The 26,843-nt window shown below is 45.1% G+C and overlaps 1 protein-coding gene across 1 annotated transcript in view; it reads left to right on the top strand.

The window, feature by feature from the left end:
- The first annotated feature begins 1,313 nt into the window (after positions 1 to 1,313).
- The window catches only part of LOC115038200 (exostosin-1), a 127,331-nt gene continuing 101,801 nt past the window's right edge, over positions 1,314 to 26,843 (top strand). Inside the window, exons 1-2 of the mRNA XM_029497073.1 lie at positions 1,314 to 1,625; positions 3,076 to 3,827. Of these exons, the coding sequence (XP_029352933.1) occupies positions 1,314 to 1,625; positions 3,076 to 3,827 (1,064 nt within the window). The remainder of the gene's footprint in view (positions 1,626 to 3,075; positions 3,828 to 26,843) is intronic.

The following is a 26,843-nucleotide window of genomic DNA, read 5'->3' on the forward strand; positions in this document are numbered from 1 at the left end:
GGGGAGGGGGACCCCGCCAATAATCATAATAATCATAATAATAATCCTAATAATCATAATAACCGATGCGCTGTTCCTGAACTTACCTGGGGGTGATGGTTGGGGGTGAGCCGCAGCGCACAGGTGGGAGTCTGGATTTAAATCCCAAACTTTGGATTTCCTCTTTTTTGGAGAGAACAGGGGGGGAGATGGCAGCGGCGGACCGGGGATGTCCACGCCTCGTTTAACGGATGGATGCCGTCAGAGCCACCGCGGTGCCGCCGGCCGTGCGTCTGAATTCACGCCGGGGAGAGCTGCCCCGCTGACGGCTCCCTCCCGTCCAGGTCGCTCCGCCCGGGGGAAACTTTGTGACCGGGACGCGGCGGAGGACGAAGGCAGCGCACCTCGCCGTGCCCCCCCCCCCACGTGGTTTAATCAGATTTTAGCACTCGTTGTTTTGTGGTTGTGGGTCCGGGATTGAGTGGAGGATGTGTATCCAAACGGTGGACTCCTGCTGTGACTGGAGAGGACAGCCTCGGACACCCCCGTCCCTCCCCGGGACCACAGGTGTTCCTGGTGAACAGGTAAGTTTCAGTGTCTGTGCAGGAGTCCGGAGAAGAGTTTTTTTTTTTTTTTCTATTTTAAGTGTCCAGCTGACGCTGTTTTATTGTGAAAGTCCTGTTTGTAAGGAAAGCCAGCGGGGAAAAGTTCCTGCTGCACACAAATCAATGGCCAAACTGGAACACAAAGAAAAATGTTGTGTTTCGGTAAAAAAAAGCAGAGAACGGAGGGAGTTCTGTTGCTTTGGTCTAAATTTAAAAACAAGAAACGTGACAACGCTCTCAGCTGTGTTGAATATTCAAAACCAAAACATCTAAAGCTCATTTGTAGTGTAGCTGATGTGTTTGAGTTGTGTCATTGTGACTTGAAGATGATAAAATGTAATTAAAGCGTTAAAGGAACTGATGATCACAAAAAAAAAAAAAAAAAAAAATCCTCTTTTTTGTTGTTGGAGTTAATTCAGAGCTAAATTAATGCAGAAAATTCTCCTCTCCTTTCCTTTTAGTGACTCCAGATCCCACAATGCCGAGCTGCGGATAGAGGCTGACCTGTGTAGACGTCCCTTCACTCCCCCCTCTTCCTTGTTTCCTAGCTCCTCTTCCTCCTCCCTCCATCACTGACTCTTTCTCACCCCTCCGCCTCCTTGTTGTTGTTTCCTTCCTTTCATCCTCTCTCCTTGTCCTCGTTCTCTTCGCCTCCCCCTCCCCCCCCCCCCCCCTCCCGAAGCCCACCACTGCCACCACTTCCTCCTCCCCCTCCCCCCCACAGCACACATGCAGGCCAAGAAGCGGTACCTGCTCGTGTCTGTGGGGGCCGGTCTTCTCTTCCTCATCTACCTTTGGGGTCTGCAAATCGGGGACTTCCAGCAGCAGCCGTACCAATATCGCCAGTTACCCCAGTTACCCCAGTACCCCCAGTACCCCCAGTACCACCAGTACCACCAGCAGGAATACCAGTACTCCCAGCAGAGCCAGGACGCGTTCCAGCCCCAGCCCCTGCCCCAGAGGAGCCCGTCCAGACCGCCCAGGCACTGGCCCGAGCTGACCGAGCTGCTGGAGCCGTACCTGGAGGGGGGCGAGCAGGAGGTAAAGGAAAACTGCAGACAGATCAGAAAAGGCCGTCACTAAAAATCTTTTCTTTAAGATGAAGCTTCAGGCCAGCGGTCAGAAGATGATTCATTAGATGATTAAACACATAAGAAAAACAGAATTGAGCTTCTGCATTTCCACTGCACAGATTTATTATTTATTTATTTATTTTTTAATGACTCTCCTCTGCACTTTGCTTTTTTTTTTTTTTTTATTATTTTTTTTTAACTCTTGTGAAATGAAAGGTTTTACTTCAGGAAGCAGCAGCTTTAGTTGAGCCGCTCAGATGCAGATAGTAAAATCTGACCCAAACATCATGTGGCAGGCTTCCGTCTGTTTGTCGCAACAATCACGACATAAATTGCAGAAATTAGTAAACGACGCATCAGGAGTGTACGCTGCCACGCATCTGATTGGCCGACGCTGCCAGATTAGATTGCGCTGCAGTGAGAGTTGAGACGAGTCCCCGGAGAACGTCTCTGTGTTTTCTTGTTGAGGTCCTGGACGGAAACCCCGCTGAGCCTCTGCAAATTTGTTCATGCAGCGCTGTCTGTTTGGTTGATAGTCGGCACGCAGAGACGAGGGAACATGGGGAGAGAGAGATGTGATGCAACAAAGCCCCCACCCCACCCCACCCCACCCCCGACAACTGGCCAGGAGTTGAGAAATGGATGATCCAACTTGGTGCATCTGACCCATCAGGCTTCAAGGTTGCCTTGATGGATTGAATGCAACCGCAGACTTCCAAAGCTCAGGAGGCTTTAATTCAACGTAACACACATCGATACGTTCAAAATGTCTTACACACCATCGCGCTCTTTGTGAGTTGGTGGTCTGGAGGTCGTTGGCCACGGCGCTGCGGCCTGAGCGGAGAGAAAATTTCTCTTTATTTTATAATGCACACAGAATAATCCACAGAAAGCTAGATAATTACTGGCTGAATAATATTAATGTAAAAAAAATGATCCGGCTCTTTAGCTACACAACCAGACTGAGCCAGATATGTGCCGAGGTTCAGGTCCTGCCATTGTGGTGTCAGTGAGAAAATCTAAACATTTTTATATTTAGATTTTCACTCATGATTGGTTCTTGTTGAGTAAGTTGTGCCGTTATGCAAATGATCCGACAGCCCACACACAGTCCCTTTGTGGCCCGCAGGTTGAGACTCATTATGTCTGCTGAAAACTTAAAGAGCTGAAACTCTTAAAAGGCTCAAACTGTTTCATATCTGCTATTTTAGGACTTTTTTTTTTTTTTTTTTTTCCTGGACTTCCTGGTAGAAATAAAACCGTTCCAGTTTTAATAGTGAAGCACTTTTCTTATAAAATATGGACAAAGTATGTTGAACTATGGGGGGAAATAATCCAGCTCATTCGTTCATCTGCTCGAGCTCGCTCTAAATGTGGTTTTGATTTGTTCATGGTGGTGACAGCTTGTGTGTTTTCAGGAGGACAGCCCTCAGCTCCATCACCAGCACACCTCTCCTCGTGAACGCCGGGCCATCCGGGACAACATCTACAAGAACAAGCGCTGCCGCATGGAAACCTGCTTCGACTTTTCTCGCTGCCAGTCGGGCTTCAGGGTTTACATCTACCCGCCGCAGAGAGGGGACGAGATCTCGGAGACCTACCAGAAGATCCTGACCTCCATCGAAGGGTCCCGCTTCCACACCACAGACCCTTCCAAGGCCTGCCTGTTCGTCCTGGCGGTGGACACGCTGGACCGGGACCAGCTCTCCGCTCAGTACGTCCAGAACGTGAGGTCCCGCATCCAGAGCCTGCCCACGTGGGGCGATGGCAGGAACCACCTCATCTTCAACCTCTACTCTGGCACCTGGCCGGACTACACCGAGGACCTGGGCTTCGAGGTGGGCCAGGCCATGCTGGCCAAGGCCAGCGCCGACGTGGTCAACTTCAGACCGAACTTTGATATTTCCATCCCGCTGTTCTCCAAGGATCACCCTCTGAAGGGAGGCGGGATCGGTTATCTGACGCTCAACGACGTGCCACCTTCCAGGAAGTACCTGCTGGTTTTCAAAGGGAAGCGCTACCTGACCGGCATCGGCTCCGAGACCAGGAACGCTCTGTATCACATCCACAACGGGGACGATATTATCCTGCTGACCACCTGCAAGCACGGCAAAGACTGGGAGAAACACAAGGACTCTCGCTGTGACCGAGATAACGAAGAATACTCAAAGTAAGACACACTTTTTCACCTTTTCTGCTGCTCCTGCTTGTGCGTTTATTTCCGCCCGGAAAGCAGGTTGTGTTCTTGCTTATCACCGGCCTCCTGTCCTGCCCGCTGTAGCAGTCAGTCGCCTGGTTGTTCCAGCTGCAGTGTGTCTGTGCATCATTACAGCGTGTGTGTGTTGTCGCTGTTGTTTGTCAGTTGAAGTTTTGTTTATGAGCTCTCCTGTTTGAGAGTGTAGCTGCTGCAGCAGTAGGAGGCCCGTGTTTGAGCCTAACAGGTCTGACGCTGTCGTGTACAAATCTGGGAATTGAGCCTCACTGTTTCTGTGTGTGTGTGTGTGTGTGTGTGTTTGCTGTTGTGTGTAGTTGTGCGTCGACTGCCGAGGGAGGGAAAGTTTTTGTCAGCTCAGCAGTTGGTTGTGAGAAAAGCGATCTGAGTTGAGAAGAGCTCACTTTATATTTTTTTATTTTTTCTTTTTTTAAGACTGCAGCCGGAAGAGGTGCAACCGCTGCATATAGAAGGAAACGGGAAGAAGTTTTTCCACTTCTCAGTGTCATCTGTTGCATATTTTAGGCTCAGGGGCCCGAAAGGGAAACCGCGGTGAGGAAAACCACCGTGGAGCTGCTGCTCATCTGCATAAAGTGCAGTCTGCAAATATTAGGACAGTGACACATTTCTCATTCCGGCTTCGGCTCCACGTTACAAATGAAGCGAAAAGATGACTGTGAGGTTAAAGTGCTGACTTTCAGCTTTAACAGTGTCGCAGTGTTTTCTCATCTGCATCCAGCCAACAGTGAAATACTTTTTCCTGCTCTGCCTCCTCGACGATGAACCCAAACAGACAGGAGGCAGCAGGAAGTGAAGCTGGTTTAGGAAATATTTCAGTAATTAAATCAATAATTATCTCAAGATCATCTCATTCACATTGACAAAGAAGTCGGCTTTTATTGCATTCAGAGCTCAGTTGAACCTGTGAAAGGAAAGTTATTCAGCGAATAATGAAAAACCTCCTTTTGTTGAAGGTTTTGTTTTTTAGTTTGCCACCTTAGCCTGACTTTAATCTGAATGTTACTCTCATTAAATCAGAAATTTTCATAGTTCCTAGTTAGCATAGTTCATAAAAAAAAAAAAAACTGAAAACAAACTTTTGTAGTTTATTCATCCTGCAAGACTGTGCAAGTTTATTACATCAGTCCCACTTGGAGGTCCAGATCTGCCAGGAAACTGGGTCCATTTGATCAGAATTCATCTTTAAGCTGATTCAGATCTCAGACAGGACATTAAAGCTCCTTTTTTAAAAACTCAGGAGGTGATTTGAAGAGAAAAAACACATCAGACGTGAATGGATCAAACTCTGTGCTCCGTCCCATCACTTCCACTCACTTTAACAGTTTTTTACTGCTCTGATTAATTGCTGCCTCCGTGTGATGAGTCCTGCTGCTGGCTAAAATCAAATAAATCCAAACACCTCATGAACCGAGCCACTCCAGAAGGTTTATCTAAGTGAAAATTGTTGAGTACTCATTTCTCCTGACACTGACAGCGTCGTCTTTGTTTCTCGTGTCTCTTCAGTGAAGTCTGAACAATTACAGCGTGGCAAAGATTCATTTTAACGTGATAAACAAATTAAAGCTAAATGACAGCAGCTAAACTTTAAAAGCTCTGAGAAGCTGACAGATCAAACACTCGTCACTGTCTTCACACTGTGTCTCTGGGGATGTGAGCGCAGTTATCATGTTTATAATCAATATTTTTAAAGCTCTTAGCTCCACAGGCTCATACCGAGACTTTATCAGCTGCGAGCTCGCGTGCTGAATAAACGAAGATTCATCTGTGCAGTTTAAGGAAATAAAAATAACGGGGTCAGTCAGACTGATTCTGAAATCCGCTCTTTCCTGTAGTTGTGTTGTCGTTGCATTGTGGCAGTGTTGCGAAGATTTTCCTTTGATTTGTAAATCTGCAGGATGCCGGACGTTCATTCCTAAATGAGGTTGGTTGGTGGAACTGCTGGTTTCTCAGAGCTGCTTTTGTCTGGGAGGAAAACAAAACGGGTTTTAGTTTCAGCTCGGTTACATAATTCCTGTAAAAGGTGTTGTTGTGTTATTTGTGGAACTGGGGGGGGCAAGCCACCAGCGTACACTGCAGCTGCATGAAACACAAAAGGTGAAAGGGCTTAAGAAGCTCCTTCACTCAATAAATCATGTATTAGTCCGTCTGTGTCAGTCAGGCATTGTCTGATATTCAATACAGAAATCACAGAGCTCATTTGATTTCCTGTTTGCTTCTGCTCCCTCGTTCCCACTGTTGTTTCAAAGCTTCACTTTTCAGCAAACAGTTCCTAGAGCTGATCGACCGTCGAAGAGTTCAGTTGGAATTTGCTCAGCTTGTGAAGCATCAGAAGGAAAAAGGTTGTGAGTTAAAGACACGTTTCTGTGCATTGCTTCATTTTCATCAGCTGATCGTCGGCCTGTCTCTGACGTTCCGCACTGTTTTTGCTCTTCGGTGCTGCCTGTTCTGGCGTTTTTCACCTCCTGCTGGGAACTGAGACCAACAAGGATCTCGAAGCCTCGGGGTGGTCGATAATTGCCCTCCAATTGAATTAAGCTGTGAATGAAGGGGGATAGATAGAAATCTCGCCTCCCACTGAGCGGCGCTGGATTGAAGTGCTTCGCTGTACGCAGATAACAGACGGCTAAACCAATTAGAGACTCTGCTGAGAAGAAGTGTCTCCCCAAAGAATGTTTGATATCGCAGGCCGACGGCTGAATTTATAGAGCGGCAGATGAAATGCTTCATTCAGATCGCCGTCACGTCTTTCAAGATGACTTTCATGGTCAAAAGAGACGAGGGGAAGAAAGCGGAGTGTGGATGATGGTCAAATGTGATGAGAGGGGTCATGCTGGCAGGACAGCAAATCCATAAACATCATCCCTTCATCTGTCCCTGCTCCGACTGGAAGGCTTCAGGTGGTGTGATTTATTTTGTTTCTTTTTTGGGGGATGCTTTTGTCAGGGCAGCTCTGAAGAATAAACTGAGTGCTGTTAGCGTTTAGCTTCCGCTCAGGCCTCCAGCGTGATGAAGCGGCGATGTGGCGCTGTTTACCTGAAATCACTTTCTTAGCGATGCAGTGTCGCCTCGTAACGACACTCTGGGTTTGAACCCTTCTCTTTATAGGGCGGCCCTGTGACACCTGTGATAAGCCCCGCCCCTTCTGACACAGTACAGGTGATGAATGGACGGACAGATCTGAGATTCTATTTCTTAACTTTATATAACGACTTCTAATCGCCATCCTTGAATTTGTTGCTTTTATACTTTCTGAAACCTTTTTGCAGTGACGGATACACAAACTGGATCCTTCTTCCGCACAGCGGGGGGTGAGGGTGCTGCTTCATTGTGCGGCGTTGTCAGGAGATGACGACACAATCGCATTTTTTATTTTTTTTTTCTGCTGCTGTGTCGGCGCCGTGCCGTTTTCTGACATCTAGAGTGCGTTGCCCTTGTTGTGTTAATGGGACATGATGTGTAATACAAATATCATGATGGATGGATAATTTACACTCCAGCGCTGCTTTGTCATTACTCAACATAATTGCGTCCATCACTAACTGTTTCATGAAGAGCAGGTAAAGACGGTGGATGAATTAGTCATGATGCACTCTTCTCCCCCTTCCTCCCCCTTCCTCCCCCCCAAGCCTTTTTCTCATGTGACTCGTCCCGCTGCAGAAAGAGAAAATCCCGCCTTGGAGACACAGCTGCTGTCACATCTGTGGATGTTTGGCAGCTGCAGAATTCATTATGTATGACAGGAGAAAAGGGTCCGACCGTATTAATTTAAATGTCAGTGGCGGTCATATGGGGGGGTTCATTTCTTCTCTGCCTTGTTGTGAGATGTTCTATTAAAGGACATCAAAACTCAATGTCCTCTTTCCTTGTAGGAGCTTATGCTCCCCCCTCTTCACCTTCATCCCTCACCCTCCTTCCCTCCTCGCTGCCGAGCTAAACTGAACCGTGGAAAAGGTTTTAGTGCTGTCTCTGCGCATCTTTGATGCACATCGTGATGAGGAGCAACACGAGGAATAATAAGTCTGCCAGTTTCAAAAGAGCCAAATTCACTTTTTTTTTTTTTTTTAGAGAACTTTGATGTGCGACCGATTTAAGAGTCTAATTAAAGAAACAAAATACACCAGCCTGTTTGTAAAACTGCACATGTACGGTGGAAGAGAAGGGTTTTACCTCAAAGGGCAGAAGTGTGCTGATGAATATACCCAAAAACTACATGAATACAGCAGATAGGTTTTTATTAACCACCTTAGAGCCGCATTAAGACCTTTTTCCTTTGTACATTTCCACTTAAAGTTGGCGCTTTAACATTTTTCACTAAGTGCTCCACATATTGAAAACCAGAGCCACCTCAGTTTGTGTGCGTCATTCAGACAGCGTTCACTTTGTTAGGGAATGAAAGCTCATAAAACAACAAAAAAACTGACTGAATGTCTCCTGATTTTCCTGATTTAAAAACTGTGTAAAGCAGAATAACCAAAGAAAAGGTCCTCTCATGTGTTTGGGTCGTTCTGGAGCTGATCTGAAGTTTCTGTCTTTATCTGATCAGGAGTTCTGCTCATTAATGGTGAAATATCAGCTCCAAATATCTTTACTTTGTCAACACAATAAACTCAGAAACATACAGGACTGATCCAGAGACCCTGAAGCAGAGACTCTGATTGGCTGTGACATCACAGACTAGGGCCAATAGGAGCGTGCGATGGCGGGCGAGCTGCCGGATTAAGTGTCGACTGTGGAAAAATCAGAGTCACCCTGGACTTTCTTTCTACATCACAGTCCGGTTAAAGCAGTTAAAATAACGGCAGGCTGAGTTTCCATCATTTTGTTTAAACCCTTATTAGCAGAGACCTGTGGACATATGGAATATTTATACAGTCATTATCTTTCCCGTCGTATTTTACAGCAGATTGATCTCTTCCCCTTAAATAGTCGTGTGGTTTTCTCCCTCCACATTTTCTTCTTTGCTGCTGAAAAGAATGAGCTGCAGTTGTGCTCAGCAGCTTTGGGCAAACTCAGCCAAATAAAAAGGAAATAAAACTTTGATATTGAACTAATTATGGATTATAAATGACGTCGTTACCAGCTATGTATTCCTGAAGATCAACTTTGACAAACGTTTCTTGAACTTATAAAGAGGAGGGTGAAGAACTGGCCAAGTCAAAAGTCCCATGATGGTGATAATTCTAATTATGATTTTATTTATTCCTGCTGTGTGTGGAGTACTAATATGGCCTGAAATGTCTGACACCCTGAATGTCATTCACACACACCTTTATGGATAAATGATGATGCTTACAAACGTGAGAGGCTTGAGACTTTGAATTACCAAAAATTGTGTTCTTGTGTGCGTGTCCTTGGAGCCTTTTAGCACCTGCAGATCCTTCAGCCGGCAGAGCTGATCGATACATTGAAGGTTTCTGCCAAGAAAGGGAGCCGTATTGATCAGGTTCGACTTGACTGCTGTGGCCACACGGCGGATGGTCATTCTCGGCGTGTGAAAGCCAAACATAGATTGGCATTTAGTGCGTCGAGGCCTTGGCATTTATTTTAGCTACCCGCCTGTCAGTCTTAATTAGAAAAGGACGACGTATCAGGAGCCGAGCAGGCACTGAAGATCACAACCTCGCGCCATCTTAAACATTTAACGCATTGATTGAATTAACTTCTTCTTCTTCTTCTTCTTCTCTGGTTTCAGCACGGCACAAATGTGGTCAAGTCCGTTGTGTTTTGGCAGATAATATTTTCCGCCAAATCTTATTTCAGCAGTAGAGTTAACTTTAAAGCTTTTTAATTCGTCCTAATGAAAACAGCGGGACATTACTTTGTTCCATTCTCAACCCGGCTTTCTAAAAAGTGTTTGTTTAAAATCAGCAAAAGATACAAAAGAAATAAATACAAACCTAAATTCCTGACAGGATGCAGATTTACTTCCCTGAATAAAAACCTGAAGCGTTTCTGTAGAACGTGATGAGATCATTTGTGATGATCATCAATCTAGATCAGTTTCACTTCAGTTGGTCTTTCCTCGTTTTTTAATTCTTTATCCTGTACTCCATATTGGTGTGTCTGTTTGAAGAAAGGTTGTCATTTCCTGCGGTAGACCATCGCCGACTCGCCTGCACGTCACCAAGCTCCTCGAAAATGAGCCGGGAAGACAGTTCGGCTCAATCATTTCCCCCCTTCCTTCTGCTCTGCTGTCTCATTTCCTCCTCCCTCTAATTTCTCTCTTTCTCTCCCGCCCTCAGTTTGTTAGTCAAGAGTCGAAGCGAGAGGTAGCGCTGCTTCCTCCAGGATGTTTGCCATCCTTCTTAGCCAGCCGCAGCAGCGAGGACAGAATTAGAGAGGCGGTAAAATAGTGGAAACGCAGCGTGGCGGCGTGAATCCAGTGTGAATCCATCACGTTGCAGACAAACTGCTCTTTAGCTCCTGGAGCTGAACGGAGACAGACACCGCCTCACCTCCGTGGACTCCCAGAGGACTGTCCTCTGTCTCCGACTGCAGGGGAGAGCCTATTTATGGTTAATTAATCTTCTGATGTTTCACGGATCATTTATCGGTCACCAGACAGTTTGACCACCCAGTTTCAGAAAAGCTCTTCAGATGAACTGAACCTAAAAAGAGTTTATTCTGATTTATAGGTGCAGAACTTAAAACTGGAGCTCCACAGTGACTCCTCTTCGTGTTCGGTTTGACTTGTATGTAGAAACAAATGTTGTCTTACATTATTAACGAGAACATGCTGGAGGGAGTCTGACGGGTAAATAAGTGGTTGTATAATGCTTTAGTTGTTATACGAGTGCACGTGTGTGGTCCCTGCCTTACACACACACACACACACACGGAGTGTCTTAATTAAAAAAAAATGCACCTCGTAAACTCGGAGAAACTGATGAAAGTTCAGCAGCTCGTTGCCACGTGCAGCTATTTCTTGTTAAAGCTCAATAACACATATATAAAAACACATTTAAATACACACACACACACACACACACACACCTCGTGCTGAGCTGGGGGGGGGGTGCTGCTTAATATTTTCTGTATCACCAACATAAGCTCTTCTCACTCCATAATTCTGTCAGCAGGGATTTACAACTCATTGGCTCTCATTATGAAAATGTGATATTACACTTGAAGCCCGCTGGCTATTCTTGGCCCGTGGACTCGTGCAGAGTCATGCTCTAGTGACGGTGGGGGGGCCGACACACACAGCCCGGCAGCCTCACAGGTTTACTGTGGCCTCCACACTTCAGGCACGTCTATATATAACACAGGACGTTATCATGCATCTTCTGGGACGAGGGACGGGACACACTCAGATGTTTCCCAGATCGATAGTCAAAGCAGGAGGAGTGTCACTGCTGTGTGTAAACATCACAATGATGGTTGGGATTGTGCGTTTCCATGTTCCTTAGAAATTCACAAAACTACATTTACACCTCACCGGACATGATGTGGGCGGGTCACATGACCATCCATCCTTCTTCAAACACTTATCTGAAGTTGGCTCGCGGGGCTAACAGCTTTGGCAGACAGCCCCAGACTAACTCTGACCGGTGGGGGGGGGGGGGTGTCGAGGCGCTCCCAGGCCGGAGAGGAGCTATAATCCCTCCACCGAGGTGTCCTCCCAGTTGGACATGCCAGAATCACCTCCCTAAGGAGACGCCCGGACCACCTCAGCCCCAGACACCCTGCGGAGAAAACCCATTTTGGCTGCTGACCGTAGGTGAGGGGAGGAATGAAGATTGACCCGATAGATTGAGAGTGTTGCTCCAAAACCGAGGAAATGCAAAATGCTTTCAACGATATTCCTCAAAATGAAAGCTGGTGGGATCATTCCCGAAACGCCCTTCGATGGGAACACCTGCAAGCTGCAATTGTAGCTTTTAAATTTTTAGAAATAAAATGTTTGTCGTCGTCGTTTTCATAAGATCAGCATTTCAAAACTGCTATTAAAGTTCAATTTGTGTTACACAGCCCAAAGCTGTGAATTTCAGTCCGAGCATGGAGGTGAAGTGACGGGTTTTATTTTTGGCCTCAGTGATCGACGGCGATGGGACGCAGTTTTTCCCTTCAAAGTGTGCGTTTGTGTTTAAATATGAATAGGTTGGCTCCTCGGGCTGATAGAGCTGCTTATCAAATCACTCGCCTCCTTCCATCCTTCACTTCCTTCCTCAACTTGTCCCCTCTCCTGTATCATCCCATTTCCTTTCATCGTCTCCTTTTCTGTTTCCTCATCTTGTTACCTTGTCTCTTTTCATCTCTCCTCCTCTCCCTTCTTCTTTTATTCCCATCAACTCCCTCTTTTTTTTTTTTTTTCACTCCCTTCCTTCCCTCCCAGTTGTCACCTCTTCCTTTGTTCCTCACATCCCTCTGTCGCCGTGTGAGGCCCGGTGTCGGTCTCGATCTGCTGTCATGACGGCAGGTTGTTTCATGGTTGGGATCAGACCAAGAAAGGCCTGTGTGATGATTGTGTGTGTGTGTGTGTGTGCGCGCGCGCGCGTCATGATTGTGTGTCTGCTTGATGCCTGTTGGTTCATCCTTACATGCTGAGAGTTTGATGTGCCTGGGGCGAGAGCTGCCTACACACACACACACACACACACACACACACACACACACACACAGTTGTAAATAGAGAGCAGAAATAGCTCGAGGGCTGGTGAGGTGAAAATGCTTCGAGGGCCTTTGACTCCTGACAGCAGAACCATACCAGACTGTTTCTGCTCCGTCTGGTCTTTTCTATGTGACATAAATGTTGTTCCGTGTGCGAGTAACTCGCCTATTTATTTTCTGACTGTTAAAAATGTGGCCTCGTGTTAAAATTCCCTTCCTTTGCTCCACATGAGTTAGAATGTGTTTTGTAGCCGGCTCCTCTGCTGGCCCAGTTTCTTTAGTTTTGTTTTCTCATAAATGTATTTTTCGTAACACATCAGAAGAAGCACATAAAAGCATTTTAAGATATAAACAGACACATTTATCCGATATTTATGTGATAATTGGAGAAGGTGGGGGCTCTGTCGTCTCTCCTGTAGCCATCGCTCTAATGTTTGCCATGTTTCGGTCCGTTTTCCAACCTTAAGACTCAAACCATAAGTTCATTAGAAAAACTTTTACTGAGCTAATAAATGAAGTGAGAAGTAGGGTCATCTTCATCAGACTTCTCTTTTACAAGCCGTGGAGTCGCCCCCTGGTGAAAGTTATGGAGTGACATCATCATCCAGCGACGCCGAGCAGGAAGAGAAGCTAAAGACACCTGAGATCACTCAGAGCCGATGAAACAAATGATTATTATTAATGTTGTCGTTAACGGACAGTTTCCTTTGGCCCAAAGGGTTAGCTTAGCTTAGCTTAGCTTAGGGTCAGATGGCTCCGGCCACGACGCTGCAGGCACCGATCATCCCGGGATGATGTGTATATTCCCAGATCTGATCGATGCCACAAACGTTTACATCAGGATCGATTGCCTGTTTCAGGCTGATCAGGCTGATCTGCTCGACACACTGACTCATAAAAGTAAAGTGTTGCTGTCGGTGGCTGTGATGCTGCCTTGGCAGATTTAACCTGCTCTGGTAATTGAATTGTGTTATTTTTAATGAAGCCATATGTTGTCGCTGCTGACGGTGGCACACTCAAAGCACTTGGCGCACTAAACTCCCATTGCTCCCGTTGTTTGACGCCCTGTCAAGATTTCCTCTCAACGTTTTTGTGTCGCCGGCTGATTCTCCGACAGAAAAAGCTGTGCAGCTCAACTTTTATTTATTTTTTTTTTTAGCCTGCGTTCATGCCGTTCAGAGCCAAATTTGAAAGAGAGAGAGCTTCTCACATCCTTCAACAGTAACAAACAACAACAACAAAAAATAACAAGCGACATACAAGACATTTACAGCTGACTGCGGCACGGCTCAGCAATGAGACTAAATCATCATCATCAGTGTGATGTCCATGTAACCGTCACTGCCCGGTTAAATGTTGACTAACAGACTAACTAAATGACGATGTAAATAAATCTGTCTGCATTGTTATTGTCCTGCTCACATCTTAAATCTAAAGCTTCGGTCGATCCAACCTTGTAAATAAAGATCAACGGTCTGATGTTGCTTCTAAAGTTTGTGTTATTGCTTCTGCAGTTGTGCATCTTGTGGTCGAACGGGAAGGCAGACTCGTCCTGCAGTGTGAAAGGAATCAACCGTTTTAGCAGCTTTATTCAAATTAGAAAAACAGTTTATTTGTACAGTTGTTATTGGGGAGGGCGTGGAGACCAAAAATGGAGCTCAAAGTGACAATGTTGGCCAGAAATAGAAAATTCAAGCTCCCGGTGCTTTCTGAAGATAAAACCAAAGCTTTAAAATCTTCCAGTCTGTCGTCGATCTTCACCAGAACCAGATGTTTTTTCTCCAATCGTTCCTCCGCTGAGTAAAAACTTGTGGTTTCCTCCGTGCTAAATTTAAGACATTTGTTTTGAAAGCAAACGTGTGAACCTCGGTTTCTTTTTTCTTTTTCTTTCCATTCAATGAACCCCCCGTCTGTGATGTGATGACAGCACTTTGTCTTCCTGCTAACTTCTGCTTTTAGCCGTGACCTGCTTTGCGTGCGCTCGCCCGCGCATCCTAGCGTGCTGGGCGTGCACCGTCGGCGCCGACTCCTGTGACCCCGCCTGCTATCTGCTGACAGCCTCCTTGTTGTTTTGTTTATTTCATGTCGCTGTGTATTTGTTCCATATGCATATGCATGAGCAAACACACACACCGATGCAGTTTTCTCTCCCCGCAGCATCAGAGTGCTTCGGCGTCCGTTCGACACGCCGTCAGAAGTCTGTTTGTAAGCGCTGAAGGCGAATTGGCCGTGGCTGCCTCTCAGACGGTGGAGGCCTGAAGAATAAGAAAGCAGTTTAATGGAAAGTCTAATCTCCATTCTTATTACCGCCTCCCGCCCTTTCTGGTGTGTTTGTGTGTGCTAGATGGGCTTTGACAGCTCAGAGTGGTGTCATATCTGCGTTGTCACACTCAGTCTTTCTATTGAAAGCTTAAACTGCAGTTCCAAAGTGTGCGACTTCTTCTTGATGCTTCACACACATTTCAGTTTCCTTCGTACGTTTTATTACACGTTTCTTCCGTCGACGCTCAATAATGAGTGTCCTGTTCAGGACATGAGATGATGATGATGTTGTGAGTCCCTTCAGGATCTGTACCAACTTTCAGATGGACTCAGCTCTGGTCCAGTTCAGGGTCCTCAGGTGCGTCACCCCTTCACTGCAAACTGAAATCAGATGTTTTGGTTTTACTTTGCTTCAACTTTTCACATAAAGTTGATGTAAACGGTTTGTCGTGAAATGAGATGAAGCTGAGATTTGAATTGAGTTAGTTTAAAAGTGTGTTTTTAATACGATGAATGTGGGGATATGTTGCTCATCTGTTGGGGAAGTTTAGTCTTTCCATCTGATTTATCAGCTCACTTCCAAACAACATGATGTCCAAAGCTCCGCCTTCTCCTGCCAATGTGGCCTCTTTTGCTTTCTAAACACCGAGATGGCGTGACTCATTTTGTCTCTCTCCTCCGTGACCTTTAACCTGAACGTAGGTGAGCCCACCTTTTGTAGTCTAACAGAAGAATTTACACGAGCGACTCTGTTATCTCGTCAGACGTCTGCAGCTCAACACAGAAGCTTGTTCGCATCGGCTGGCTGCCATTCGGCTCTCAGCAGATCAGCGCACAATCAGTTTTTGTGTTGGGAGCTGCTGCCCACAGCTTCCTGTGGGGGTGGAGGGGGCGGGGGGCTGATGGGAGCCTCATCCAGATGGTCTGTAGGAGCAAAACAATGAACTGAAAGCTGAACAGAGCTGCTCCTCAGCGGGATCGTCCAGACTGGAAGCCTTTTCTCAGTAACAGGAGGCGCTCGGCTGTGTTACTCGGGAATGTTGTTTTCAGTGTTTTTGTGTTTTGCTGCCACACAGACGTCGTTTTTAAGTTTCACACTGCACAGTATTTGTGTTTGATGAGAACCTCACATCATAGAGCTGTAGGGCCGGCCTTCAGCTCCACCTTCTCCTCTAAATATGGCTTAAAATTTCAAACTAAGCTCGCAGTCTGCTGCAGTCAGCTGCTCTTATTTAAAGTGAGCTACAGTAATGTCTGATCATATGCTCTGAGTTTCCTGAATGTCTAAATATGTTCACACCATCCCGGCCGTCCTCCAGCGTCTCCGTGGGACAACACGCGACCGCCACATGGGAGTCAGATGGGAAGCAGGCTCACTTGAAATTCAGCGATTGTTTCCGTTTCCTCCCGTGTTGATACGCTCGACGGCCTGACCCCGCAGTCTCACAGATACCAAAGTTTAGCCGCTTAGCATCGTGAAATGCTGCAGGGAAGTACAGCGGGATGAAACTGAGAGCGGAAAGCGTCGGTGTCAGCAGCGGGATCATATTTACATGAGCACACTCATACAGCACAAACAGCCCGAAGGGGGGTTTGGCCTCGTAGCTATACTTTCCCACGGAGGACAGATATAGCATTATCTAAGAGCTGCTGCCACGACGGGACTCTGGTGCTGAGCAGCTTTCTGATATCGTGAAGCGGGATCAGGTGTTTCAGGTTGCCGTTCCAGAGTCAAGACTTGAATCTAGAGGCGACCGCCCTCGACTCGATACGATGAGGCAGAATCAGTGACTTCTAAAAACTCATTTTATCGACTTTTTATTTCTTTTATTTCTTTTCACTTGGCCTGACCCCTTTTTACTCTCCACTATATTATCCTTTTATCACTTGGTGTGACTATTATTATTGTTGTCATTATCATTATTGTTGAAGTTCTCCTTAGTGTGAGTGTGCACGCATATATGCTGTGTTGTTAATATTCTCTTATTGTTTGCCTTTGTCCAGCTCTGATTCATGTGGCAGAGCACTTTATAAACTTTGTTTTTAAAGGTGCAGCATAAATAGCCGAATAAATAAAGTTATAAAAATGCTGCACAGTCGATGTGCCACGAGGGTCAGCTGGGCCTTTTCTCCTTTGAATGATGAGAACAGAGTGAGAGTCTTATTGCAGGGATTAATATTGCACTTTGACTCCCAAGAGCTGGATTTGAAAAAAGGAAAATGCTCCGGCGAGGTCTTGACTTCTCGTGTATCCTTCCCAAAGTGCAACTCTCTGACAGTTAAACACCCACTTCTTTCAAAGTCCATCGAGCTGTTTCTACAACGGAGTTTCTGTAGAGAGCTTGAACAGTCACTGGAAATATTGAAAGCACGACATGGCTGAACGCGATTGTTAGCAGGAGTTACGGCTGGCCGATTAATCGATTTTTATCGATTAATGCCAGTTGGTAGTTCAGGACGATACTTTTTTTAAATTTTTTTTAAATTGAAAATCGGTTTTCTCTTTAACTTCCTTCTGGGCTGAGATGGCTGAGTCACACGAGCGCAGTGATGTGAAGTCGGGTCCGACATCTTGGACGGCAACTCCACTTGGTCAAAAATGAGATAAGAACAGGCAAAAACAGACTTTTGGTGAAATATGAATCTATTTGAGGAACACGTCGACAGGAATCCTGTTTATTGGCTTTGATGGAAAATAATAATTAGTAGAAACGCCTCAGTTGAAACGATGAATGCTCTTATAAACACACACACACAGCTCTGGATGTGTCGGTGTTGATGCTGTCCAATTACAGGCCAGGATCAATGGCCTTGTCGTGCTGCTGCAAAAGGTCGCTCATGTGTGCACACACGCAAACACACGTGCATGTAACACACACACACACACACAAACAAGTGTCATTCCCAGCAAAGCGAGGTCAGGACCATCCATCAGGGTTCGTTTAGAGTTTTGTCTGGTGTCACAGTAAAGATCGGCCCGCTCACCGCGCTGACTTCCTAAACGGCCCGGAAAAGCAAGGACTGTGTTCTTCCCCACAAAGAGACAGAGTGCAACACACACACACACACACACACACAGGCAAACAACAACAACAACAAACAGTAGAGAAGACACTGGAGGAGCAGAAGCCAGTGAGGAGAGGTGAATAAATCAAGTCGAGGCTGCGGCCTTCCTGTGTGGATATAACGCCCGTCTGCAGCACCGGGGGGAGAGGTGGAAACTTTTTTTTAATGCATGCGAGCTGTTTGACACACACTTACTGTGTCAGTGGCGTGTGTGTGTGTGTGTGTGTGTGTGTGTGTGTTTGTGAGTTTGATGGAGCAGGTGAGAGGAGGTGAAGAGTGATGCTTTAAAATGCCTCTCCAGCTGTGCATTGGGGAAAATGGAGCTCGCTGTCATTTGCATTTTGTCTCTCAAGGACGGGAGCAGCATTAAGCGAGTGAAAAGGGATCACTCTGATGGCGCACACGCACTCAAAATGCATACAGCGCTTTTGTGTTGCTTCACAAACGAGCACCTTCCAGCGGCTTTACTCAGCACCAACGCTGATTTTCCGTCTATTTTTAAACTGAACCCAAATGTGAACTCGACTCGATCTGAACTTCAGATTAGACAGAGATGACGCTTTACAGCAACATTTTTGCAGGTTCACTCCAGAAATAATTATTTGTGTCAGCAGGCAGTGAAAGTTCGTGTTGTTTTTTTTTTTTTTTTTTTTATTGACACCAGAGATGAAGAAAGTGGCCTGCAATGTTCTTTCATTTTCTGTACCAAATATAACAAAGCTGTAATGTCGCAGCCAGCCGTCGTAAACACGCACAAAGTAATCCCCTGAAAACCTGACTCTACTAAATCATTTCAACGTGGAGGTCACCCAGAAAATAAAAGATTTCTCCGTGTCACGTCAGCCTCATTCATGCCCGACATATGCGTTGCAGTTTGGTTTAATGGAAACGAGTAAAACGAGACGAGTCTTTTAATTCCGCATTTGAATAAACAAACGGTCTCCCTTTTGTCCAAAAACACAGGATCAGAGTTCAGGCACTGAGAGGAGGAGGAGATGGAGAGAGGTTGAAAGGAAATGAACACGTGCAGGAAAGAGTTTAACAAAGTGAACACTAAGAGGTTGGATATTGTATAATTAATCAGAGAAGCCACTGCGAGTCTCAGAAGATAAAACATCCTCAGACACATGCGTTCACTTCTCTATAGATAAAGAGCACACAGCTTAAATCCAGCACCGCTCCTGCCTCAAGGTTTGCTTTGCACCATGGACAATTTAACAGCAATTTGAACATTCCTGTGATTAATAACAGCGACCAAGGACACCAACGTGTGTGTGTGTGTTTCATTTGGTGTGTGTAGTCTGAAAAGGGAGAGGCGTATATTCAAGGCTTCTGCTCTGGAGAGATGACAATGTCTTGTTCTTCCTGCTTTGCTGAACTCGTATTTATGGGCTGACACAGATGCAGAGTCTGAATCAGCTCTGTTGTCGCACACTGTCAGTGTGCGGGTGTGTTGTGTTTCACTTTACTTTCCGAGTATCTCAGCCTAAAGGGTCACTGCAGCATTTCGTTTTAGTTTTTTTTTTTTCACAATTAGCTAATTGTTCACTGAAATGGCCCAGATGGGACGGAAACATAAACCTTCAGTGATGTTTCATTCAACTCACCTGATTACGTTTTATTACGGTTCAAAGTTCTTCTTCTTTAAGAAGAATAAACAAAAACGCTAAGAGAGAGACATCGGAATTAAACGGAACATTTACAAACAAAGATCCAAACACAAAAAGGAGGCCAGGTCTGGTGATCACAACAGCAAGTCCTGGAGACGTCTCTGCAGGAAAAAGGAACATGTAAGCTGTTTAGGCGAGGAAACGGCGCTAACTGACGAGCTCAGCCACTTTCGGCCTCATCTCATCACATCAGGGAAATCCCACCTTAGACAGCACTTATTGCTAATTGCTAATGCCTCCTTGTTTACACGGTACTTCACTTTACAACCCCCCCTCTGGTGACGCGGGGCAACACAATCTTCTCGACATAAAGCGGCAATAAAATCACGTGGAGGTGCCGGTCCTGAAGCTGCAGCATGTTTGTGCCGTTAGAAGAGGAATCAGGGCACAAACACAAACCTTTAAAAAAATACACACAACGCACGCACACTCAGAAGTGAGCTGTCGACGGTCGTGTTCAGGTTTGAGGGCCTTCTGACTGAAATCTGTGTGACCCAATAAGAGCATTAGATATCAAATCTGAGAGGAGGACCGTTTCAGAGCGGATAATTTCACAGAAGATGGAGGACTCCGCAGTAAATAGGCGAGAATATTCACCCTCCTCTAATGGAAGCTCCAGTCTGTATGCAAGTGTTTAAATTAATGATTTCAGCAAGTGTGAACTGCAGCAAAGGTGTGTGTGTGTGTGTGTGTGTGTGTGTGTGTGTGTGTGCGCCTTTCCCACGTCATCATTTTCTTTTTTTCTCGCCTGAAGCTGAGGTCTGTGGCGTTTTCTCCTTAAAGCTGGCCATCTGAGCGATTTGCCTCCGTAGACAACATTAGTTTATGATGTGTTGGTTCTTAATGGGCCGCCCAGGTGGGCTCTTTATATCCCCGACGCTATAACGGCACAGATGTTTAGTTTGATTGGATTATAACCTTTAAAACCAGCTCCTAAATTTTCACTGCTACAAATCCAAAGTGAAATAACTGCCGGAAATTGGCTTTTACTGTTGTTTATGAATCAAACCGTTTTATTTGTTATTGAAGATGTGTCAAATATGGGAGCGCTTTGCTTACAGTCCCGCCATCTTTATGAATTACGAGAGACGGGAAATCCAAATATGGTTTCAGGGGAGGGAGGCGGAAATCGGAGGGTTTTTTATTTTGTGTTTGTTGGTTTAAAAAAGGCAAAAGAGGAGGGGGAAGGTGAGGGTGAGATGGGACAAACAGGCTCCGGCCTCGTTTATCACTCGTCTGGACTGATGAGATGTGCTGTCCGGCCTCATCGGAAATCAAATGCGTTTTATTGTTGTGAACAGCTGCAGTCAAACGCAGGCTGTCACCTCTGACAGCCAGCCCTGCCATGGAAGGAGCGAGCTACGTGCTAAGGCCGGCACGCGAAGAGCTGAGGCTGGTGGGGAAAGCAGCTCTGGTTATGAATTAGACAAATGAAACTTTCGGACTGATGATAAATCAGATGAGCTCCTGTGTTTCATCGACTGGCTGATTTTGTGGGATTTAGGCTGCCGTTGCTGTTGGTGATGTTCCAGCCGTTTTGATGCTCATCGTCTGGGTGCACTCATCAATGTGAACACACTCAGTGCAGGATCTGTATTTCTGTTGATATTTTAGCAGATGAACGGATAAAAGCCGCAGTGACACTAAAGTCACAGAAATCCATCTGTCATTTTTGACGTTTTCCATCCAGCAGCGTGTTATTTCTGCTGCTGCTGCAGAATAATCAGCATATTTCACTGTGAACAGGATATACGTCCTCCTTCTTCTTCTGAAGAAATGGTCGCATTGAGAACTGAATAAACCACTTTAGACGCTCTTGACATGAATACACCTTTGGATGATGGTCACAGAATGAAGGCCTCTCCATCTGTCTGCCAGTGTTTCTCTTTGCAGTGATGTTTTTGAATGAAGGCTTAACAAAGCTTAAAAAAAAAAAAAAGTCCAGGTCAGGCAATCAGTAATAAAAAAAAAATAATAATAATAAAAAACTGACTATGCAGAAAGTGAAAGTTGGATTGTGAGAGGGAAGGAGGGGAGGTTAAAAGGTGAAGACTGGAGAGCGAGGCGGTTCTGTCTGATTGTCTCTCAGCATCCAACACCCCCACCTCGGTCTTCTTTTAGCCTCCTTGTATCCTGCAGCCTCGCCGCGTCTGGCTTCGATGCTTTTCCCGTCTCTTCCCCGTGATGCCCATCACCTCTGAAGTTCATTTATTCAGATCCGTCTTCCTCCTCTCTCTCTCCCTCTCCCTCTGACTCGGCTGTCTCTCGTCAGATACCTAACAGGGTTTCTAAGAGGTGCCTGAAAGCGAAGACACTACTTTTATGTCCTGAGAGTGAAAGAGACAGAGATGAGAAGACAGACAAAAGGAGAAACCGATGCCTTGCGGGGGTTCCAAACATTGCTCAGCCACAGAGTGTTAGCGTCTTGTAAAGAAGAAGCGCAAAGCTCTTAAAAAAGGTGTGTGTGTGTGTGTGTGTGTGTGTGTGTGTGTGTGCGTTTGGAGGCCTTGTGGTATGAGAAGGTGTGTATTTACTGATCTTCTGGAAACGTCTTCTTTGATCTAATTAATCTTGGATCTTGGTCAGGTGTCAACAGGAAGACCTGGATCAGTGACGGCACCGTTTCTGTGATCACACTTCATAAATGTGGAGAGGAAAAAAAAAAATCCTCGCTGACTCTCCATCTGTGATTACAAACGGTGAAGTGTGCGACGGTGTTTGAGGACGTCTGACCTTGAATTCTCTGTTTACGTGTTGGCATCGCAGTCTTTTCTGCTGTATCCCGTTTCTTAATACACGGCGGGCACGCCGATTGATGTTTTAAAAGGCGGAGCAGCTCGCTGCTTTGCATATATTCATTTTCAGGGATGGAGCACGAGGGTTTGTATTTCCGGCTTGATTTGTATGGAGGAGCCTTAATGGACTCTGTGATATGTGAGTGTGTGTGTGTGTGTGTGTGTGTGTGTGTGTAAATCTATATGGGGCTGATTTAGAAATGCCTCCGGTAGCTAATACAGTAGCTAATGGCTGAAGTAATGATTGTTGAAAATGGAACTGTCGATGCCTGTTCCTGTGTGAGGACTGCTGCTGTTACTGACTTTAATACTGCAGAGTGAGTCATTCATTACAGCCTGATGAATATTTCATGTACAAAACAAGTCACATTTGTTTTTTGCTTCATTTTTAGACTCTTGTTGTGTAAACAGGAGGTCATAACTTTAGTTAGTTGGCGACCGGTTCGACGTGGAGCAGAAAGTATCAGTAACACAGATGTGAGCTTGTTTTTTTAGTGAAAAGTTAGACTGGAAAATGATGTGAACGTGAACCAATTTTTTCATTTATCCATCTCATATTTATCAGGACGATCCAATTAGCAGCACTGTTAAGAGCCTTGAGACTGATGGATACAATGAATATTGTATAATAAGCTCCAGATGTACAGATGTAGAGTCGTAATGGAGAAAAAAAAAACACCTTTTAGTTCAGAAGAAACATTTTCTTTATAATATTTACAGAATAAATGTTGAACAAAACAAGACGGCATGTTGCTGCTGAAATCTGCGAAACGTTGGTCGGTTTAAATTAGAAACACTTTTAGTTGTTTTCTATTTTGAAAAGTCTCAGTGTGACCTTGTATTTTTTGGACATGCTGTTTGCAGACAGGCTTTTCTTCGGCGTTAGCGGCTTATAGATGTATAATGTCGGTTTTGGGCTTCTGCTGATGTTTGCTGTGTGGCCACAACAACAAACAAACAAAAAAGAAGCGAGTTAGTTTGCTGTGAAGACGCTTTTTCCACGGTCCTCTGACAAAACACTGCATTGTGACCGTTCCCTCTCTCTGACCTCGGCCCCGTGTTCGCTACGGTAGCCATGACGACGAACGTCCACCGAAGCCATTTTAACGCAAACCGCCACGGTGACATCATAGAAGGCCGTCTGTTCTTCAGCAGGGACTTTTGGAAAAACTTCCTATGGCGGTTTAAAGTGCAGAGCCTGTTGGTTCAGCGACTCGCTGATATGAGCTTTGGAAGACACTCGAGGCTAAACTCTCTTTTTTTAAATTTTTTTTTTTTTACAAAACATGAAGCCAACAGGGAAGAAATAATTATTATTTTGAAGGAACTTTGAATTTCAGCTTGTAACAAAAAATTGAAAATGCCAGAAGTTTAGAGTTTAAACTGGCACCAAGTGAAGGTTTCACACTTCAGTCTTGACCCTGGACACAACAGTTTAGGAAAAAGTTATTGTTGGATGACGATTTTGTGAAATGATTGAAAACTTCAGAAGAAATGAACCTTGTGCTGCTTAAAAAGAAGACATGAAAAGAAATGTGCTGCATAATTTAACAACAAGGTGCAGATCATGCGACAGCTACATCTACTAAAAGGACTTTTAGTTTTCTAAAATACATTTTAAATCCAATCAATGATTTAAAATATCTCCTTTTCTTTCCTGTCAATGTATTCTGTATTTTTTTTATCTTTTCTTTCAGCGGGGACATCGATGACTCTCGTAAATAAGATTTCTGCTCTCGGTTGATTGTCGTTTGAATACAGATAAACGGATTATGTCAGTGAGTTTCAGATCAATCATTTCAGATCGGTTTAGCATTATATGCTGTGCAGTAGCTGGGTGGTAATGGGGTCAGATCGGCTCTGTTCTGAGTGGCTCCCGGCCAATGAGCCGTGACGTTGTTTCAAATCGCTGAGAGCTTTTTTCTCACCATGTGAAGAGATTTATTCAGCTGTGGTATTGTACTGTATTTCAATTCCACCATGACAAATACTCTGCCCTCATTCTTTCAATATTCCACTTCTCCTTTTATTTATTTATATATTTATTTTTTTGCCTTCTGCGTTTGTTGGATGCAGAGAAAGGAAAAATAAAAGAGCGGAGGAGTAAAACACACGTGAAACGATCAGAAAGAGATACAAATACAGGAGATATCGCTGAAGTCACAGATAGAAAACCACTACGAAGAGACACACAACGAGAAGAAGACGATTAAACAAACCCATTGGAAGAGAAGAGAAGGTTGAAAGAAACACACAAAATACAAAGAGACACAAAATGACTACAAAGAGACATGAAGCAGCGACAAAGCAAGAGAAAAGTATTTTATTAGAAAAAAATCACTCCAAAGAGACAGAAAAATACATAAACAAATCAGTGAAAAGGGGTTTGGGCTTCTCACAGGCTGTAGTTTGAAATAGCAGCAGATTATTCCACATGTTGTTTACGTGACACTAATTAATCAGAGCGGATAATGAGGATAAAGTATGTGGGGATTCTTTTTACGTGTTAAGTATCTAAACTGGTCCTGGTCCTGGTCCTGGTCCTGATCCCTGGTCCTGGTCCTGGTTCGGGTCCAGGTCCAAGTCCTGGTCCTGGTCCTGCTCCCTGGTCCCAGTCCTGGTCCTGGTCCTGCTCCCTGGTCCCGGTCCTGGTCCTGGTCCCTGGTCTTGGTCCTGGTCCTGGTCCCTGGTCCCGGTCCTGGTCCTGCTCCCTGGTCCCGGTCCTGGTCCTGGTCCCTGGTCTTGGTCCTGGTCCTGATCCCTGGTCCTGGTCCAGGTCCTGATCCCTGGTCCTGCTCCCTGGTCCCGGTCCTGGTCCTGGTCTTGGTCCTGGTCCTGGTCCTGCTCCCTGGTCCCGGTCTTGGTCCTGGTCCTGGTCCTGCTCCCTGGTCCAGGTCCAGGTCCTGGTTCTGCTCCCTGGTCCCGGTCCTGGTCCTGGTCCCAGTCCTGGTCTTGGTCCTGGTCCTGCTCCCTGGTCCCTGTCCTGGTCCTGGTCCAGTCCTGGTCCCTGGTGTGAGTTGTGTGTACATGGGAGGGGAGTGAGGCAGAGCATTTAAACAAACAGCTAATGGCGCTCTGATGAATGGATTTTCTGCTCAGTCTGTTTTTTAAACGTTCTACCTCTTTATTTTTCTCTCGCTTACTTTCTTTGCTAAGGTTGTGTTTGTGACAGGAGGTGGTTATTGTCATTATTATTATTATTATTATTATTATTATTATTATTATTATATAGCCAAGGAGCAGCAGAAAGATGGAGTGAAGGCAGGAAATTAGAAATAAGAAGCAAGCAAAATGGCTAAACGGGTGTCAACAGCTTTTAGCTTTCAGAAGTTGTTTTTTTTTTTTTTTTTTCCTTCTCTGCCTCCTCCGCTTCAGCTGGTCACCGAAATGCCAACAGAAGCCTTTTGATAAAGCTGAAATTTGTAAAAAAGCAAAAAAAAAAAAAAAAAAAAAAAAAAAGAGACAGTTTTTCAGCATGGAAACATCAAATTGATGTAATAATAATCTGGGCGTACGGATTTTTAAGAGAGGGGGAGGATGCCATACTTGACACGACTCCCATTAGTTCGGAGAGTGTGTTGTTCATTATCAGTTGATTTGAGCTCCAACCTCCTCCAGCAGCGTCGATATGGAAAAGGTCTCGGCTCTTGTACCCTGTCATTTCCGCCTCAGCGCCATAATGAGAAAGAACATGACATGGGAGGGAGGCAGCGCTGCTAAAAAGGGAGCGGCGTGCCATGAATATTACACCACAGGAGGAGAGTGAGAGTTTAACTCCACACCCAGTTAGGTGGAAATCAAATTGTGCTCAAACTGGGTCAGAGTTCCGCTTTCACGTTGCTGTGTTTATTTCCCAAAGTTCGAAAAAGGGGTGAGCACAGCAAACCACTGCGTTTACATGTTAACTATGTTTTTTTTTTTTTGTTTTTTTTATATGTTACTGCTCATTATTTTCTTGGCATGTTTGGAACGACGCACCAATTTATGTGCAATTTGCAACAATCACGAGTTGAAACGTGCCACAGCTGCTGTTTGGAAGCTGAAAATGAAGCGGTTTTTTTAATAATTTTTTTGTGATATTGGCTTCCATTCACTTTAACGTAAAAAGATGAATTAAAAAAAAAAAAAATACTTTCAAAGACATGTGTCCGTTAAATCTTCCGCTCTGACGCATGTGGACTGCAAATCTCAAAGCACAACTGTTCTCTTTCCCGCCCATGAATAGAGGCTAGACAGCCGGGTGTGTAAATAACCATCAAACTATTATTAAAACAATGTGTGCATCGATCATCATGAGAGTCTGAGGCTTGTAGAAGCTGTAGAACAATTTAATTCACTTCCATAAAGTCTCTTCCTTATATTTCTAAATATTACAGCATTAGATCAGTTTTATTTTTCCGCCTCCAAAATGCGAATATGATGTCGTTAATATCGGCCTTTTATTACATTTTAGTGTTATGTCTCCTGCTCGCGTTTATTCAATGCGCTTTCTTGATTCTAATTTGAAAGTTGTCAGATTCGGCTCCTTTAGCTCTAGTTCACCTTTGACA

Source organism: Echeneis naucrates, chromosome 24 (assembly GCF_900963305.1).
Source record: "Echeneis naucrates chromosome 24, fEcheNa1.1, whole genome shotgun sequence".
NCBI lineage: Eukaryota > Metazoa > Chordata > Actinopteri > Carangiformes > Echeneidae > Echeneis > Echeneis naucrates.